The sequence below is a fragment of the Erithacus rubecula genome, assembly GCF_903797595.1.
Source record: "Erithacus rubecula genome assembly, chromosome: 21".
NCBI lineage: Eukaryota > Metazoa > Chordata > Aves > Passeriformes > Muscicapidae > Erithacus > Erithacus rubecula.
Genome location: NC_136673.1, coordinates 9549137 through 9567307, shown reverse-complemented (window position 1 = coordinate 9567307; position 18171 = coordinate 9549137). Strand labels below are relative to the sequence as shown.

At 45.7% G+C, this 18171-nt stretch overlaps 1 protein-coding gene across 4 annotated transcripts in view; it reads left to right on the top strand.

Annotated features, from left to right (window-relative positions):
- PNPLA7 (patatin like domain 7, lysophospholipase) overlaps positions 1-18171 on the top strand; it is a 135286-nt gene that overhangs the window by 37646 nt on the left and 79469 nt on the right. For all 4 annotated transcript variants that reach the window (XM_079324229.1, XM_079324227.1, XM_079324226.1 and 1 more), the window contains exons 19-20: positions 502-625; positions 17610-17723. In XM_079324229.1, the coding sequence (XP_079180355.1) occupies positions 502-625; positions 17610-17723 (238 nt within the window). The remainder of the gene's footprint in view (positions 1-501; positions 626-17609; positions 17724-18171) is intronic.

Below are 18171 nucleotides of genomic sequence, written 5' to 3'. Positions count from 1 at the left end.
ATGGAACCCCACACTAGCCTGGATTGGAAAGAACCTTAAAGCTCATCCAGTGCCACCCCTGCCATGGCAGGGACCCCTCCCACTGTCCCAGGTACTCCAGCCCCAGTGTCCAGCCTGGCCTTGGGCACTGCCAGGGATCCAGGGGCAGCCACAGCTGCTCTGGGCACCCTGTGCCAGCCCTGACCACCCTGCCAGGGAACAATTCCTGCCCAATATCCCATCTAAACCCACTCTCTTTCAGTTTGAAGCCATTCCTCTTTGTCCTGTCACTCTATCTCAGCTAACTGTGCACAGCCTGTACATTTACACATTAAACATATTTTCATTCACCTTTTAACAAATTCTGCTCCGTTCCTCATTTCTTCCTTAAGTGTCAATTAAACACTTCCCTGTGTCTTCCAATCCAGGCAGGGAAAAAAAATCCCCAACTAACTCAAAACCTGCAGACAATGTTGTGAGCAGGGATGGTTCCTTCAGGCTGGTGTTGGCTGTTTCCTGCAGGCAGGGCGACAAGTCTGACTGCACGTACATCGTGCTGAACGGGCGGCTGCGCTCCGTGCTGCGCATGGACGACGGCAAGAAGCACCTGACCGGGGAGTACGGCCGGGGAGACCTGATCGGAGTGGTGAGAGTGCCAGGAGTGGGGTTTAATCCATGCCACAGGATGGGCTGGTTGTTTTCTTGTGCTGCTTTGGAGGATGGGTGTCTGCCAATAAAGGAAGAAGCTTCTCTTTGAAATGGAGAATGTAAACCCCCTTCCTCCAAATTATTGTTATAATTTTGAAATTAAGGGGCTCTCAGGCAAAGTTTGGGGAATTAGGAATAACAATTTTTTACTAGGAAAATTAAAATAGAAATGCAGTATTACAAAGAACAATCCCAAACCCTGCCAGAGTCAGAATCCAAGCTGACACAGTCAGTCAGTCAGGGTGGTGGCACAGTCCCATTCCATGGTGGCTGCATCCTCCTGCAGGGGCAGATGTGGTTCAGCTGGAGCAGTGCTCCTGGAGAAGGTGCAGTTTCCTCTGAAGGTGCAGGGATGATGTGGAAAGGTCTGGCTTTCCTCTGGAATCCAGTGGAAAGAAGGTGCCTTGGTGTTCCAAATCTCAGTTTTTCTCTGGGTAGGAAAGGCTTGGCTCCTGCCCTGGCTGGAGCATCTCCCAGTGGGATGATGGAATTTTATCAGCCATGCGCTGGGACTCAGTGGCCATGAACAGGAGATATCTCCTGGAGGGAGGATGGGCTGTGGGAAGATGAAGATGATTGTCCCAGCTGGTTTAAAGATGGCCCATTAGCAGATAATACGTGCCACAGAGATAAGGAATCATTTCCCCACCTGGCTTCAACAGATGGGGATAGAATACACATTTCTGGCCACATCAACCCAACACATTTCTTTAAAACTGCTGAGCAGTTGTTAGTTGCTATAAAGTTGTTTATTGTAAAGGCACATTTGTCTCAAAAGGCAGAAAGTCCCAAGAGGTAAAGTCCATGCTTGTAGTAGCCAGATATTAACAGTTCTTGCCACTCTCCTTTGCACAGGGTGAGCCCAGCTGAGGGCAGCAGCACAGATGCTTTCAAGGAGTAGAATCCCTGTTTGGGTGCCATTTGCAGTAGCCAGGATAGCTGTTAATAAAAAGGCAGGAAGGGCCTTGGTAGGGGTTCCACTGAGCTGTTTATTTCAGCCACACATGTGGGTAGTCCAGGGTCAGAAGCAAAGGCAGACCTTGTGGTGAGGGTCCAGGCTCAGTACATGGGTGTTCAGGGTGGGCAGAACATCACAGACCAGTTACCAGAGAACATGGGTGTCACTGTCTGATTAGGAACAGCAAACAGTGCAGCAACACACACAACCTCTTCCAAGCAGCAAAGTGATTTATTGAAAAGCCATGCCATTTATATAAGAGAGATTGTGAAAAACAGAGTAGGAAAGACTTATTGGTCCAAGAAAGCAACACCTCTTTGAAAACATGCTTTTTGCAAAATACCATTGGACACTCACACAGCTTGGTGGTCAGCACCAGGTGTCTGTCTGTGTTGTTCTTTCTTCTCTTGTTTTGTCTCTGAGAAAAATCCCCAGCCTGGGGAAGGTCTGAGCTGAAGCTGAGAAAGCCAACAGCCTGGGAAAAATCAGATTGGGTTTTTCCACGAGCCTTCAGCAGTATCCACACATGGGGGTGGCACAAAGGTGGGATTAGGGCATGGGAGCTGGTGGGGAAACAGGGAGTGAGTGAAAGGCTGAGGGACAGGGAAAGGACACAGGGCAGGCAGGGGAACAGAGCAGGGGTGCATTGGCATTTGCTGTGAGAGAAACTTTTTGTGTCTCCCTAACTGGGGATCCCTCTCAGTGCTCAAGTCCCTCTCCACATGTGCTAAAGGCTTTCAGGACAGAGTCCCAAATAGAAGTAGAGTCCCAGTTAGGAGTAGGAGCAGCTGCTGGTGTCCCCAGAAGCCAGAATTACAGCCTGGTACAGAGTCCTGGGCAGAGGCAGGGGCTGCAGCCTGGTGCAGAGCCTCAGAGGCAGATGCTCCCTGTTTTTTTCTTCTATTCTTGTTCTTCCTCTTCTTCTTCACGTGGTGGTAGTGATTATGATGATGGTGGAGGAAAAGAGAGCAAGAGAGCTCTCACTCCAGTACACAGATTCTTATTTACAAATTACCCAGTGAGCTAAAAACATGAATCTGAAGCATTTCTTCTAAACCTCTTAGAATTCTAGTTTCTTAGTACAAAAGTTTATGTATAACCTGTGCATATGGCCTCTATTCTATCTGGAAAATGTAAGCAATATTCTTACTATATTTTTATTATGTCTAAAACTATGTATTGGAGCTTTCACAGGGACTTGTTTTTGAGACTTGTTTTCTACACTGATATCCAGGGCTATGTTTTTGAGCTCTCATTGCTGCTTGTTGATCTCTCTCTGAGGAGCTCAGGTCTCTGTTTTTCAGACTCCAACAGCCAAACACACACAGTCATGCTCCCATCCCTTGTTAATCTTCAGGGCTTCCAAAGTTGAAAACGTGGAAAACTCCCTTCTGCCTGGAAAGTTTACCATGGTTGGTGAATGGGGTTGTTAGACTTGGTTGAGAAAGATAAACCCAAAATGGTCCCTACCAATCCAGCAGGTCCTTCCAGTGCTCCTCTGTGCCATGGGTTCCTTTCCTCCCAGTGAGAGCAGTGCAGCCTGGAGATCAGGGCTGGAGGAGCTGCAGGAATGTGCACTCATTGGGGGTTTGAATAAATGGAGTGCCATAGGAGGATTCAGTTTAGATGAAGTGTCTGGTCCAACCTCCTCAGAGTTAGCAGAGCTGACTTAAAACTTTGTCAGGTTTTTCAGGGAGTGTGTAATTATTATAGCTATTAACTGTTCATTTCAAAATTGTAGTATTTATCCATGTTTAATTTCTCTCTTTTGTTCATTTTTTGTTTCTCAGACCTAGTTAACAGCAGAAATAGGAGTCATATGTGTGGTTTGTTTGACTTAATATTTAATATCAGATTTCTGAAGTTATAAGTTTATTCAGGCTCTTTTCTGCTTTCTGAGCTGAAAACTAAGCACTGAACATTCATCTGTTTATAGGAAGAAGTAGCATAACTCTTAAACCAGGAAACGTGTGAGTTGGGATTAGTTTTATGGGAAGAAATTCTTTTTTATGGGAATGAAGGGGAAGGAGGAGTCTGAGGCTCCCCTTAGAGATCTGCTCCAAAATGCTGCCTGTGGAGCACATGGGGCTGGGCTGGGCTGCTGCTTGCCCCAGATTTGATATTTCCATGTGTGCAGTATTTAAGGATCTCTTCCCACACTCAGTGCTGCTCTGGCTGAGGGGTTGTGTTGGCTTGGGATTGTATTTGGAGAAGCAGGTCCATGCTGGAATGGAACACCCACAAATTCTGGTTTTTTCTTTCTCTGGGATACCTCACTAAAGGTAAAATGACGTGGTTTGACAGGAACTAAGCTGCCACCTTTTGTGACTAATCACAATGGTGTGAGGCCTTTTTGGTGTGTGAAGGAGGGTTTGTCATTTTTGTCACATCCAGGCATTTTCCTGCTTTCCTCTGCCTGTGGTGATCTACAGCTTTTCACTGTCAAACTCCTGGAGTTTTGCAGAGCTCCCAGGTTAAAAACAGACCTGTTCTACTTTCTGAAAGCAGTTTTGAGTGACAGGGCAGCATATGGTGCTCAGAGGGAGGTGAGGCCCTGGCACAGGGTGCCCAGAGCAGCTGTGGCTGCCCCTGCATCCCTGGCAGTGCCCAAGGCCAGGCTGGATATGGATAATTGAGACAGAGATGGGGACTACTGATTCATGATCAGAATACAAATTTACTGTGAGCTGCACATGCTTATATACCATTTTCAGGAAGGCTAGGATTTTTTTTACTACATTCATTTAGTTAAACATCACAGAGACAAACTTTACATTTCTACTTAGTTACATCTTCTTGCAATCTTCAAAGCTTTGTTTGCTCTTGCCAAGGCATCTTGGTTATCAACCATATGCTAATTAAATCCACAGTGCTGTCAGTATCTTAGCACAGCTGGACACTGGGGCTTGGGGCAGTGGGATGGGGATTGGGATGGGGATGGAATGGGATGGGGATGGGGATGGGGATGGGGATGGGGATGGGGATGGGATGGGGATGGGATGGGGATGGGGATGGGGATGGGGATGGGGATGGGGATGGGATGGGGATGGGGATGGGGATGGGGATGGGATGGGGATGGGATGGGGATGGGATGGGGATGGGATGGGGATGGGATGGGATGGGATGGGATGGGATGGGATGGGATGGGATGGGATGGATGGGATGGGATGGGATGGGATGGGATGGGATGGGATGGGATGGGATGGGATGGGATGGGATGGGATGGGATGGGATGGGATGGGATGGATGGGCTTTAAGGTCTCTTCCCACCCAAGCTTTTGTACAATTCAGTGGTTCTGTGAAATGCCCTAAGCTCTGCTCCCTGTGCATGGCCTGGTGCTGGTTTCCCAGAGCTGGGTTACTGTCCCTGCTGTCTCTCTGGGCAGGAAGGAGGAGCTGGGTTGCTGGATGCACTGGGTGTGTTTGCTGTAACAGTGCCTTGTTTGCTGGTGAGTGCCCAGGCAGGGTACAGAAATACCCATGCAGTTTGTGCCTGCAGCACAAGTCACTGTTTTGGATCCACATTGTGACATGAATCACGTTGGAGCCTTTAGTGACTCTGTGGACGTTGTCATCTCCTTCCTGCCCACAGCTCCCAGCCCCACTGACTCACTCTGCCATTTGTTGGAAGTGTCTCCATGCTCTGGCAGCCTTTTACAAACATGGGGGAGGATCTGTGAAGAATGCCAGCATTATTTCAGAGGGCATTAGCAAAATGATATTTTTGCTTTTAAAAAGTTTTGTTTATCCCCTTCTGCAGAATCTGTTATAAACCTTTAAAAACCTGCTGAAGGGTTGGGTTTTTTTTCTCCTGACATTAACATAATTGGGGTTCTGGGTGCTTGCAGGGAATGAAAGCAGCAGTTGGTGTTGGTAATTGGTTTATTGGTGAGCTGGTGGCTTGATCCTCCCTGAATGTCATGTCACCCATAATTGTGGGCATCAGGACAAGAGGAGAGTCTTGTGGTCTGTGGCTTTTTGTTTACTGCCTCTGTGTCAGAACTTTCCAAATGCCACGTGTCATTTGCATAAGAGATGAGGCTCTGCCATTTCTGCTGCAGAAGCAGAGCAGTGCAAGATGAGAGCTTCAGACAAGATGTTAATTTTCAAGTGTGTGCATGCACTCCCAAGGCTTAACTTGGGGCTCAAACTGTTTTGTTCCCTGCACTGACTCAGTGGCATCTGTTCCTGGGGTCTGTTGGTAGGGGGTGAGGGGCAGATTAGAAAATGAACTTTCCTTCCCTGGAGAGCTCCTTGAAGAGCTGACAGGGACATTTCAGTCAGAGGAAAAAGGACCCTGACTCTCAGGGAGGCTTTTTGGAGGGACATTGGCTGCTGTTGGCCCTAGTGATGGACAACTCCAGTCACTGTATCTGGTCAAAGCAAGCCAAAACTCAATTTAGAAACTTCCATGTGATTTTAAAGGAAAATTATGAATCTGTTAAATAATTCCCTTACTGTTGAAATACAGTTGGCTTAAGTCTTGTTTTCTAGAGGCTAAGATTTGACTCATTTAGGGGAAATCTTTTAACTTGGTGGTCCATTGCTATAGATGCACTTACGGAAAAATGTTGAAATGTGAATTTTATCTACCAGCTACAGGGTCACTTTTCTTACCTTTTTACCACTTCTGCCATGCCTGGGTGATCCCAGAGTTGATCAGAGAAGACCACTCTGTGTTGCTACTCAAAGGGCTTCTCTTCACCAAGCTACTTGCTTAAAATGCTTATCTTAGTTTCTCAGTTCATTTCTTGATGTTGCTGCTTTGGTTTTGATCTTGATTAACCTCTGGAAATTATCATTTTTAGCCTTGTTCTTTTGATCTCATTAGCATGTTGTTGTGTGTGGGAAAGGATTCCCTTAAATTAGATTTTTGTGCCTGTCAATAGCAGGTGCTGGCCCAGGCTCTGAGGTTCTGTTGTTCCTGGCAGTGGTGCTGGGACTGGAACAGTTATCCCTGGTTTATTCCAAATTGCAGAGCAGGTCAGAACACAGGGTCACAGCTCCAAGTATGTGTTGAGATGGGTGTTCTTTGCTTTTTGCACTGTTGGCAGGACAGCAGTGGGTGAGAAGAAGGCAACAGACCCATCAGAGCCATTCCTCAGAATAATCTGCTGCTGAATTGAAGTTATTTGTGCACTGCCTGCACTTTCAGACAGCTGCAGGTGATGGAACCTTCATTGCAGTGAGGTTTTTATACAAGGCCACTGTCCTGGTTTGAAGAATAGGTATCTGCCAATAAAGGAAGAAGCTTCTCTTTGAAATGGAGAATGTAAATCCCCTCCCTCCAAATTATTGTTATAATTTTGAAATTAAGGGGCTCTCAGGCAAAGATAGGGGAATTAGGAATAACAGTTCTTTACTAGGAAAATTAAAATAGAAATACAGGATTACAAAGAACAATCCCAAACCCTGCCAGAGTCAGAATCCAAGCTGACACAGTCAGTCAGTCAGGGTGGTGGCACAGTCCCATTCAATGGTGGCTGCATCCTCCTGCAGTGGCAGATGTGGTTCAGCTGGAGCAGTGCTCCTGGAGAAGGTGCAGTTTCCTCTGAAGGTGCAGGGATGATGTGGAAAGGTCTGGTTTTCCTCTGGAATGCAGTGGAAAGAAGGTGCTTTGGTGTCCAAAATCTCAGTTTTTCTCTGGGTAGGAAAGGCTTGGCTCCTGCCCTGGCTGGAGCATCTCCCAGTGGGATGATGGAATTTTATCAGCCATGCACTGGGACTCAGTGGCCATGAACAGGAGATATCTCCTGGAGGGAGGATGGGCTATGGAAAGATAAAGATGATTGTCCCAGCTGGTTTAAAGATGGCCCATTAGCAGAGAATATGTGCCAGGAGATCAGGGGCACTGCCCCACCTGGTTTAACAGATGGGGACAGAATTCATATTGCTGGCACATCCTGTATTGCAGCCCAGCACAGCCACTCTCAGTCCTGGCTGAGTTCTGGAGGATGGCTGTGCTGTTGGAGAGGTGTCTGAATGCCAGGCAGCTCTCAGGGGCCTCACAGGCAGCTGCTTACCGCAAATATTTTCCAGATCTGGACTTCCAGGTGGTGTAGAGCTGGGTTTACTGGTAGCCCCTCCCAGGACACTGTTGTGTGCAGTGTCCAAATCCTGTCAGCTTTCCAAAATACCTGCTGAGGGGGAAGCTGCAGTGATGTTTTGATTAATTCAACCACTTTTCTCTTTCTCTTTAGCAACCAGAATGTCCCTCTTGTCAGGAGGGTAACACACAGTGACTTTTGAGCACAGAAACTGCTGGAAAAATGCAGAAAGGCATTTGCACTGACTAGTAACACAGGGATAAATTGCAGAAAAGAAGCTTTAGCTGCCAATGCTGCAGCACACTAGTCCTGCTGGGCAGGAAATAATGTTTTACATTCTAGAAATAAGACATTGTAAATACTTTCAGATGTTAAGCTGTTCATCTAATTAAGACAGCTAAATGTCCATGGCTGTTTTTCCTCTCTAAAAAGTTGAAACCCAAGAAGAATCTGTAAATGGCTTATGATTTCCTCAGGGGATGGAAGCATTGTCCTTTAGAAATGTAACACTGTTAGAAATCTTTAATTGCTGTGTAATCCTCAAAGGAATCTCACAAAGGGAAGAATCAGGATTACACTTGTCAGGCTTTTGTTCTTTATCAGTATTAATATTATCAGGCAGCTCCAAAGCCAGCTGAATGTCACTGCACCCTCCACATTAAGGCTGCTTTGCTCTGCCTTTCAAAAACATGTGAATTTTTTTGCCATTTCCTTGCATTCTTGTCATTTTGTCAAACCATGACTATTTCATTTGCTAAAGCTGTAAGATGCTGCAAAGCTATTTCAGGTGAATTCAGATTATTGCCACCTCAGGCACTGTGTGCACAGGCTGTAGTTGAGGGAATTGGAGGTGGGTGAAGTTGAGGAACAGAGCTGGAAGACATGGCCCAGGAAGGGATTGTTCTCTTTTCATCTCTCTCTTGGTAATACATCACTAAAAATAATTATTTTCCTTGCAGCATCTTAGGTGTGAACTCATATTTAAAACAATCAACAAAAGCAAAGCCAAAAAATCCAAATCATGCAGTGAAACCCCCAAGCAGCCAAAGCACCAAGAGCAAACCCAGTATCAGTGTCTGCCAGCCCCAGAGGGAGGCAGAGGAAGCCCTGAGGAATGAGTTCACATTTGCACTGCTGAGTTAGTGTCAGAATGAAATGAGAAGCTGTGCTTGATTTCCAAACCCATCTTGAGAGTGTTTTTGTTAAACTCAAATCACTGATCTGAGCCTTGATTTCCTACAAGGGTCTTCCCTGAGTGAAGCTGCTGAGTGCTGTCTGTTTTTCAGATTCTTTACAGTTATTTCTTTTTATCAACAGAAATTTCCCTTTTACCTTTATTTGCCTCAAGTTCTAAACAGCTGCTGAAGGTCAGAGACCACCCATAACTGCAAATTCTTGTGGTGCAGCTCAGTGTTCTCCTGGCTTGGACAGGATCTGGCATTAAATTATCTGGGTTTGTGTTGTGGGGTAAAATAATTTGGCTGTGGGGCTGCCTCAAGTATTACTGCAGAGTGCTTTATGTGCTTGATGTCCTGGGCCATGTTCTTTTTAGAGTATGAGGAGCTCTGATGACAGGTGATGGAATTGTGACCTGCTGGGTTCCACTGGGGATTTCATGAATTGCCTATCATTCCTTAGGATATTTTGTGTCTCCCTTCTGCTTCCAGCTGAACTCTGCTGTGATAATTGCAGCTATCAGCTCACTCTTGATACACCTCCTGATCACCTGCAGGACAACTTTTTGCTTCCCTTGCCTCCTTCTCCTTTCCCCCTTCCATTTTGAGGGATTCCACTTGGAACAGGCTGGCTGGGGAGCAGCAAAGGCTGATCTTACATCCCCTTCAACCCTGGCAAATGCACAAGGCCATCCATAGCAAAAGAAATATTTGTTTTCCTTGATGAGAACTTTTTTTTTTAAAGTTTTTTGGAGTTTTTTTTTTGCTTGGTTTTGGTTTTTTGGTGGGGATTTTTTGTTTGGTTTTTTTTGTTTGTTTGGTTGGTTGGTTTTTGTTGCTTTTTTTTTTTTTTTTTGGCAAGCATCATTGAATTAAAGCCACTGAGAGAGAGAGAGAAAGATAAAAGTGATCCTTGTCATTACCACCAGAATGCTTGGATGGCAGTGAGTGGTGGGAGCAGAGTCCTTTAGAGGTGACAGGAAGGATTTTTGGGGGAAGAGTCAGCAGTGCTGGAGGGTGGGGAAGGGTCCCTGATAAAGTTCCAGCTGAGTTTGGGACTCCTGTGTGAAGCTGGGTCCAATGCAATTGGATCTCTCCCTCCTAGGAAGGATCTGAGCAGCTCATCTTGGGTTGTTCTCTCTTTTTCTGTTCTGGAAGTTCAGGGATAGTTCACCCAAAGAGGAGCAGCCTGCCCAGGGCACTGCACTTCCAACAGCCTGGGGAAATGTGATGGTTTTGGTGGGTGTTTGGTGTGGGTGTCTCAGGTGACTTCTGACATAGTTTTTGATGGTGTTTTGACTCTAATGTTGGATTTAGGGCAGTAAAACATGCATGAAACTTCAAATCTCTTCTAAGAGCCACATAGAGACAAGGAGTAAAGCTTAAATACAGGAGGCTGAGCTTTTGCCAATTCCCTTCCTAGCTTTAATCTTTCTCTTTTTGGTCCCTTAATGACATTCACTGCTGCAGCAGGATTGTCATTGCACTGCTACAAAGTGCAGGCTCAGTCCTTTGGGGAGGACCTATGGCCTGACTCCATCTGCTCTAATTGCAAAACGTGGCAAGCTCAGCCTTATTTCATTTTTACCTGTAGTTTAGACCTATTCTTGCATATAGACATGTATAGATACACCAGACTTCCATGCCTGAGTGTGTAAACCTTTCATGGTTTTTTAATATGTTTATCTATTTTAAAAATGAGGGAGGGAGGTTTGGCTTCTCCTTTGCACACAGCAGAAGGGCTGGATGTCCTCAGTCACAGGGTTAACTTGGCACACAGGAGATTGCAGAAGGTGGTTGATAGAACAACTTTGAAGAGTACATGGTGTTCTGAGTTCATCCACTGGCTCTGCTCCCACAAATAGCATCAATTTGCAGTTTGTCTGGTTGTTCTTCCCACTCATTCACTGCTTCCAGCAGTGTCTCCTCCTTTGTCATTTTTTGATACAAACAAGTTGATGTTTCAGGTCCTTTTGAGCTGGGGCTGGAGCAAACACTGTTGGGATGAGCATCCTCTGCTGCTCCAGGTGCAGATGAGCTGGAGAAGGGTCTGAGGGTATCATGTTTGAGCCAGAACAAATCAATGTTCCATGTAGTGTTTGGTTTCCCTGTGGTAACATTGGTGGTGTTGCCTCACTGGCTTCAGCAGCAGCAGCAGCAGGTCCTGCCCTGGTGTTGACAAAGACAGTGCTGTGACAACCCACAGGTGCCTTTTGTGCTCTTCTGGTGCTGGTGTTTGCCTTGAGATCCAGGTGTGCTGTACCTGTATACATGTATAGATACCTGCCAGCTCCCTCACTGAGCCAGCAGAGCCTGTCCAGAGCCTCCTGAGCCAGCAGCACATGTCAGTGTTGATGTTTCTTCTCCTTATCCCTCCTCAGGTCTGTGTCCTTTCCCCCTGTCCTTTGTGTCCTTTCCCCTGTCCTTTGTGTCCTTTCCCCTGATCTTTGTCCCCCCTCTGTGCTGATCCTTTCCCAGCTCCCTGGGTGAGCCCATGGCTTTGTGCAGAGCCTGGCCTGCTTTGGGGTGGATGTTTCAGGATGGAGTGAGGAATTTTGGCAGATGCTCTCTCCAGAGGGGGGGTGGGTGTCTGTGCCCCCCCAGTGTCACCCAGTTGTTCCTGCCTGCTCCCCTGATGCTCCTGGTGGGAGCCCCTGGGCTGAAGAAGAGACCATACAGTATCAGGCTAATTACCAGGCAGTGATTGTGTCTGTCTTGGAGGAAAATTTGGAAAGTGAAGAGTTTAAGCTATATAATTTAATAGTCCTTGAGGTCCTGGCCTGCTTCCCAGGTCTCCTTGTAACTGATGCTTTCACTTGTGTGCTCTTACACAAGGGCCAGAGGGAGGGTTCCCAAAAGATTGCTGCTTTTTGTGAGCTGGCAGCAAGGAAAAATCAATGGGAGAGGAAGAAATATGATGTTTGAGAGGATGACAGGTTCTTGGTTGGGACAGTGGCCATAGTGAAGAGGAACTGAAGACAGTGTATTGCAGAATGGATGGGATGGGAAGGCACAGCAAGAGCCACTGGAGTGAATGTGCTCCTGGCTGGAGCTGGGCAGAGCCCACCTGTGGCTCTGAACATTTGCACTGGACGTGTCTCCTCATGCACTAGATCTGCTTGAAATCTCACTGGAAAAGAAATAATCTCCACAAGAAACTACTTGGAAATAATTTGTATTTTTAGTGGCTGCTGACTGTGAGGAAAAGTCACCCAACAGTTTGTTAAACTGAGGCTGAGTTTGTCTGGAGAAGCAACATTTTTCTTCCAGCAAATCAACTGCCCTGCACCAGCCCCACTTTGCTCCAGGAGGTCTCAGAGATGCTGAAGCCTGAGCAAGAAAATATCTGTGCTCATCACACTGGGGATGTGCTCACACCAAAAGTTAAGCAAGTAAAGTGATTTCTTGAGTGAAGCTCAGAAAGGAATTTTTACTTGGAACAACTCAAAGAATTTCTCACTTGCTGGTTTTCATTTCCCAGCTGTGTAATTTGGAAATCGGTAAAGAACTGTCAGGAATGACTGTTGGAAATGAAGTCAGAAGAGGTTGTGATAGTATAAATTGCTTTTCCCCTCCCTGTAAAAGATTTACAGCAACACTTTCTCTTCAGAAAGAGCTTGTAAGGCAGGGTTGTGAATCATGTGCATGGGATGGGATGGAGACAGCAAAACCTGTTTTTGTCACTGTTCAGTACTGAACTAAGAGAAGGTGTGGAATTCCAGACTGGTTTGGGTTTAAAAGGACCTTTAAAGCTCATCCTGTTCCATCCCTCTGCCCCTTCCATTGACTGCTCAAAACCCTTCCCTGTCAGAATTCACTGGGACAGTACACAGAGCACAGGTCTGGTTTTAGGGTTTTTTGGGGGGGATGTTGTGGTGTTTTTATTTGTTTTGTTTATTAAAGTGTTATTTAAGTGTTAGGAACAACAGAACCACAGCAATGCAGGAGTGCCCTCACCCTTGGCCATATCTTGATTAGTTACAAGAACCACAGAGTTTGTAACCCTGGAAATGGTTCTGTGCTCTCTGGTCCAAATTATTCCAGTGTGTGAGACACTGTTCTGTGCAATTCCCCCAAATTAGAGGGAGTGGAAGTAAAGGCAGTGATGGGTGACAGATTTCTGGGGGTGGGCTGGAGATAGAAACGGATTTTGAGGAGCCAAGGGATGAACCTTGGAGACAGGAGAGTGGTGAAGGGAGCATCCAGCATTTTTGTAGGGCTGTTAAGATAAGGCACAGCAGGATTTCAGGGAGATGGAGTTCCAAGTGAAATTATCTCTGCAGTGTGGGCTTGCTGAGTTTATTGTATGAGAGAAAACCAATCAACACCAGGTGATGAGGTGGCAGAGAGAGGAGCAGCCAGTCCAGGCAGGGCAGAGATGGGATGGGCTCAGCATCAGGAACTGCAGCAAAACCAGAGGAGGGAGGGAGGAACAACAGCCATGGCAAATGCAGCAAAACTGAGAGAAACCCAGAAATGGGCAGTGAGGTGGAACTTATTTAGAGACTTGTTAGGAAGGAGGAGGAGGAATGCGTGTGACATGAGGAGAACAGAGATGTGCAATTGCCTCTGGCAAGAAAAGGGCTGTGTTGGCTGGGGTTGCAGAAATGGGAAAAGTTCCACTGGCTCTTTTTTACACTGGAGCAAGTGCTGTGGCTGTGTTCATGCTGGTGTGCATGAGTGATGCTAATGGCAGTCTGGGAAGGAGCTCAAGAGAGAGCCTTGGGTGATTATGAAACCAAATACATAAATAAACACTCTCCCCAGTCAGGTTCAATAAGATCTGAAAGATAATAATGCTATTTCTTGAAACATTTGGTTATTAATGTTATTGTGGAGGTGGTTTTGTGTTGCTTGCTGCAGCTGTGATGGGTGATCAGAATGTTAAATTTCCCTTTTTGTGACCTAGGAAAAAATGCTACAGTCTTCTGATCACAAGTGGATTTTGTTCATTTTGAAGTTAAAGCTAGATCTCTGGGCCTTGTATTTTTACAAACCTGGAAAAAGAAGAAACCCTGTTCAAAAGGTTGACTGGGCAGAGGAGTCCAAGGATTTGAATGTGGTTTAAGGAAGAAATGGTTTTAAATTCTCATGTGGCTTGAGACTTCTGTTTTTTCCTAAGCAAGAAGAAAAATATCTGAATCTCTGAACAGTTGATACCTCAAACAGTTTATTGAAAAAATACAAAGTAAGAAAGTGTTATTTTCAGGGGAAAACTGGAACTTGATGTTAGAATATTTGATCCCCAAAGGAGATGGAATTATCCAAAACCAAATGGGTTTGGCAGATTTCCATGTGCAGGAAACATGGAACCAGTGCAAAAAAGGCTCTAAAACCACAGGGTGGGAAGAGGGGAGAGTGTGGTGAAAGTTGGGAATCATCCTCCAGATGATCCAAGTGGGAGCCCTCACACTCCAGTGAAGAGGATTAATTTCATTAATTATTGAATCCCAGAATTATTTGGGAGGGAAGGGACCTTAAAGCTCATCCCATCCTCCCCCTGCCCCAGTGTCCAGCCTGGCCTTGGGCACTGCCAGGGATTCAGCCACAGCTGCTCTGGGATAATTAATAAGTGAATAATGGGGATTATTAATAAATACAGAGATAGGGAACTCAGGTTATCCAAGAGGAAAGCACAGTTGGAATTTCCTTGTGTACAGTGCCTGGGACCCTGATATTTTCCATGCTGGAACACTGGGGTGTATTTAAATGAAAATATCCAAGACTTCCATAGTGCCTGTATGTAAGGACAGTCCAAGATCCAATTTCTGCAATCACTTGGGAATTGCAGTCAGCACTTGCAGGGGTCCCTGGGACTGCTGGTGTTGCAAATCTGGATATTTGAGTGGCTCTTTGGGAAGGAGGTTTGGAAAAGGTGTCCCTGTGCCCTCTGCTCTGCCAAAAAGACAAAGTTACACTTGGGAGCTAAAAAACCCTCCCTTGAGGCTGTGTTTAAAGTTAAAATTTAATTGCCTTTTCTACAAATTTACAAATTTCATCTTTTCTGAAAGGCTCAGGAGCCCCTTGGAGCACAGTTGATTTTATGCACTCATATATCACAGAAATCCTGGCAAAGGATCTCAGACAGTTCCAGCGTTTTTCTTCTTGATACAAATTAAACTCAGTCAGGAGGTGCCTGGCTGAGAGGAAAGGTTTTATTTTAACAGCTGAAACTCTTAACCTGCTTTCAGGAGGAGGAAGGTAAATTACAGAGCCAAGAACCTGTGATAAAAAGCTGGTAATAGAGGAGGGAGATAAAACAGAACATCTCCTACAGCCCTTTGGGGAGCCTTAAGGGGATTTGTTTCTCCATAAATGTATGTGCAAAGATGATTTTTTGTTGTTGCCCTTCTATGTAATTAGTTTAAAATGTGATGACAGAACAAAACATCCCTGGTACCAGAGCAAAAAACAAAGGCTGTGGCTTGCAAAGTGAAGGTGCTTTAAATTTCCCTGTGCAGTTCTCCATGCAGAGCAGTTGGTGCTGGTGAAATTCAAGTTAATATTGGCAAGTTCAACTCAGTTTTCTGGACTAATGGCAAGTTTTTGAGCTCAAGATGTTCTGGTTGGATGGATTAACTATTTTGTGAGCATGGAGCTTTCCAGGCAGGGATCTGCTGGAAATGTGATCACTGAGCTGAGTGTTTTGCACAAGGCATTATATTATTATTGTTGTGATTAATAATATATATATGTGGTGCTCATTTTGTGTGTCTGAGCCCATAGTATGGGAGGAATTAATTGCTTCTGTTGGAATTTCCTGTCAGCATAAGCTTTGAAAAAATCCTGAAAGGAAGCCCCAAAAATCAATCAAACAAATAAAAACCATCAACCCCCCAACCTCTAAACAACTCAAACAGCTCTAAGCTGATATATTATTTATTTCTTTTTATAGTGGACAATTAAAAATGCAAAGTCATATTCACTTTAATTCAAAATGTGAGTAAATTGCAGTTAGAGAGGGATTTTTCTGTTTATGTTTTACCCTCAGTAATTAGAGCTGCTGCAGTGACAACCATGCTTTTGGAAATGGCTGATCCATGGATTTCAAGCCCAATAAACTTTGCTGCTGGGACTCCCAAAATGGAGCAGCAGGCTGTTCCCAAACAATTAAAGGTTGTAGCTCCAGTGACAGTGCCTCTCCTGGCAGGATAAGTCACTGGCCATGGGCAGAGACTTCACCAGGGAATTGGATTTCTGCATTTCCAAACCACCCCAGAGGCAGTGGCAGGTTTGGGGCAGCAGCTGCATTTTGCATTTCTTACCCCAGGTTGTTTTATATGGTGGCAGATCCTCTTTATAAAGGAGAAAATCTCTGTATTCACTCTCTTTGTGTCAGCATCTTCTTCTTTATACTTCTACTGTCAATTAAATTGATGTTTCTAGGTGGAATAATTGGGCACTGGTCAGGGAGGTATGTCCTGGTGTAGATTTTTCTTGTCTGACCTGTGTGGACACAACCCTGAGTGAAGCTCCAGGGGACCCTCCAGTGCTCCCTCCAGTCTGAACCATCCAGGCATTCCTGTGTGCACAGCACAGGCAAACATGTATATGTTAAAAAAATTACAATAATGAAAAAGCAATGCTTGTTTTTGGCCCAAATGTGCTAATTTGCCCCTAGAATCCCAGGCTAGGTTGGGTTGGAAGGGACCTGCAAGCTCATCTTGTTGCCACCCCCTGCCATGGGCACCACCCCAGGCTGCTCTCACCCCTGTTTTTAATTTTTAGGAAGTCTCAGTTATTTCAGGGTTGTTGGCATTCTGCTTCCAGAGGTGCAGTGGGAGTGATTCAGGGTGGTGTTGGGGAAGGAGGGAGCAGTAGAGAAATGGAGTTTTCTGGCTCTTAGGTGGCTCCATCACCTCAGCACTGAGGGGTGCAAAGCTCTCGGGGTTCTTGAGGTGCTGAGTTCACTCTGCTGATTGTTCTGGCAGCTCCTTCAAAGCAGCTCAGACAAAACTTTCCCTCTGGGGCTGTGGGTTCTGTGTCTGTGAGGAGCTGCAGAGGGTGTGCCTGAGGGATTTGGGGTGCAGAGATGGTTGTGGTGGCCTGGGTGAGACCCCTGGGACAGGGCTCTGTGTGGGAGCAGCAGCAGTTCTGGTGTGAAAAATGAGGTTGACTTGCCTGGTAGATTTTGAAAGGTTTAATAAAAGACAGTAAGAGACAAACAATAAACAAATAAAACAATAAACAATAAAGCAAAAGGTTATAACAGCTGGGTGCTTGACATTCAGCCAAGAGCACACCTTAACTCAGAAAACACTTCTTTAAAAGCATCAACCTGTTGTAGATTTACAGTACTTCATGCATTATTCAAAATCACTCCCCCAACCTATAAATCAATTTTTTTTTTCCTTGTGGCTCCTTCTCCTTGGTGCACTCCCTGATAACAAAGATCAATAAATTCCATTCTGGTGTTCATCACCCCTGTCTTCATGCAGATAGGATAGTCTAGAATGTGAAGAATTTCCTAATTATCTTTTTAACATTCTCTGGGCTAGTTATGTGAACGAAAGCTTTTTACATCACCATGTTACAGTCCAAAAATACATATTTATCACACTACTATTTCTAAGTTTTGTTAACAGCAGAACTAAAAGAAGCCGTATACATTCAGCAAAGTTTTTATACGTCATTCACTTTAATATTTGTGACAAGCCAGCAATAAGATGTGTGCATGTACCAGGGGGAGCTCTGGTGGTGGGGTGCTGGGTGAGCTGCCCCTGATGCTGTGCTGTGTTGCAGGTGGAAGCCCTGACCCACCAGCCCCGGGCCACCACGGTGCACGCCGTGCGCGACTCGGAGCTGGCCAAGCTGCCCGAGGGCGCCCTCATCTCCATCAAACGCAAGTTCCCCCAGGTAAGGCCCTTGACAGCACCTTCTGTGCCTCTCCAGCAGTCTGAGAGCCAGCCCAGGCCCCCCTGCAGCCTCTGGGTTTGCTGTGTGCTTGGTGCATTGGGAGGAGGTGTTGCATGCTCCTGCAGCTTTCCTGGCTCTGCCCTGCAGGTTTCATTGCAGGAATGCTCTGTGTGTCTGGGAGGAGTCCTGCTTAAAAGTGGAAATCACTTAGAGCTACTCATGGGAAATGCAAGTTTGGCTTCTAAAATCCCTTTTAAAATGTTATTCATTCCTTCTCCTCCTGGGCTCAGAGTCCTGTGCTTTTATTTCCAGAGCTTTGATATTTGGGGCTTGGTTTCCCTTTTCCTGCCATTTTAGATTGTCAATCCTCATTCTGCAATTGCCAGATCTGTCTGTGTCCTGAAGACTCTGATTGCTCCCTTTGAATCCATCAGCTCATCCATCTTCT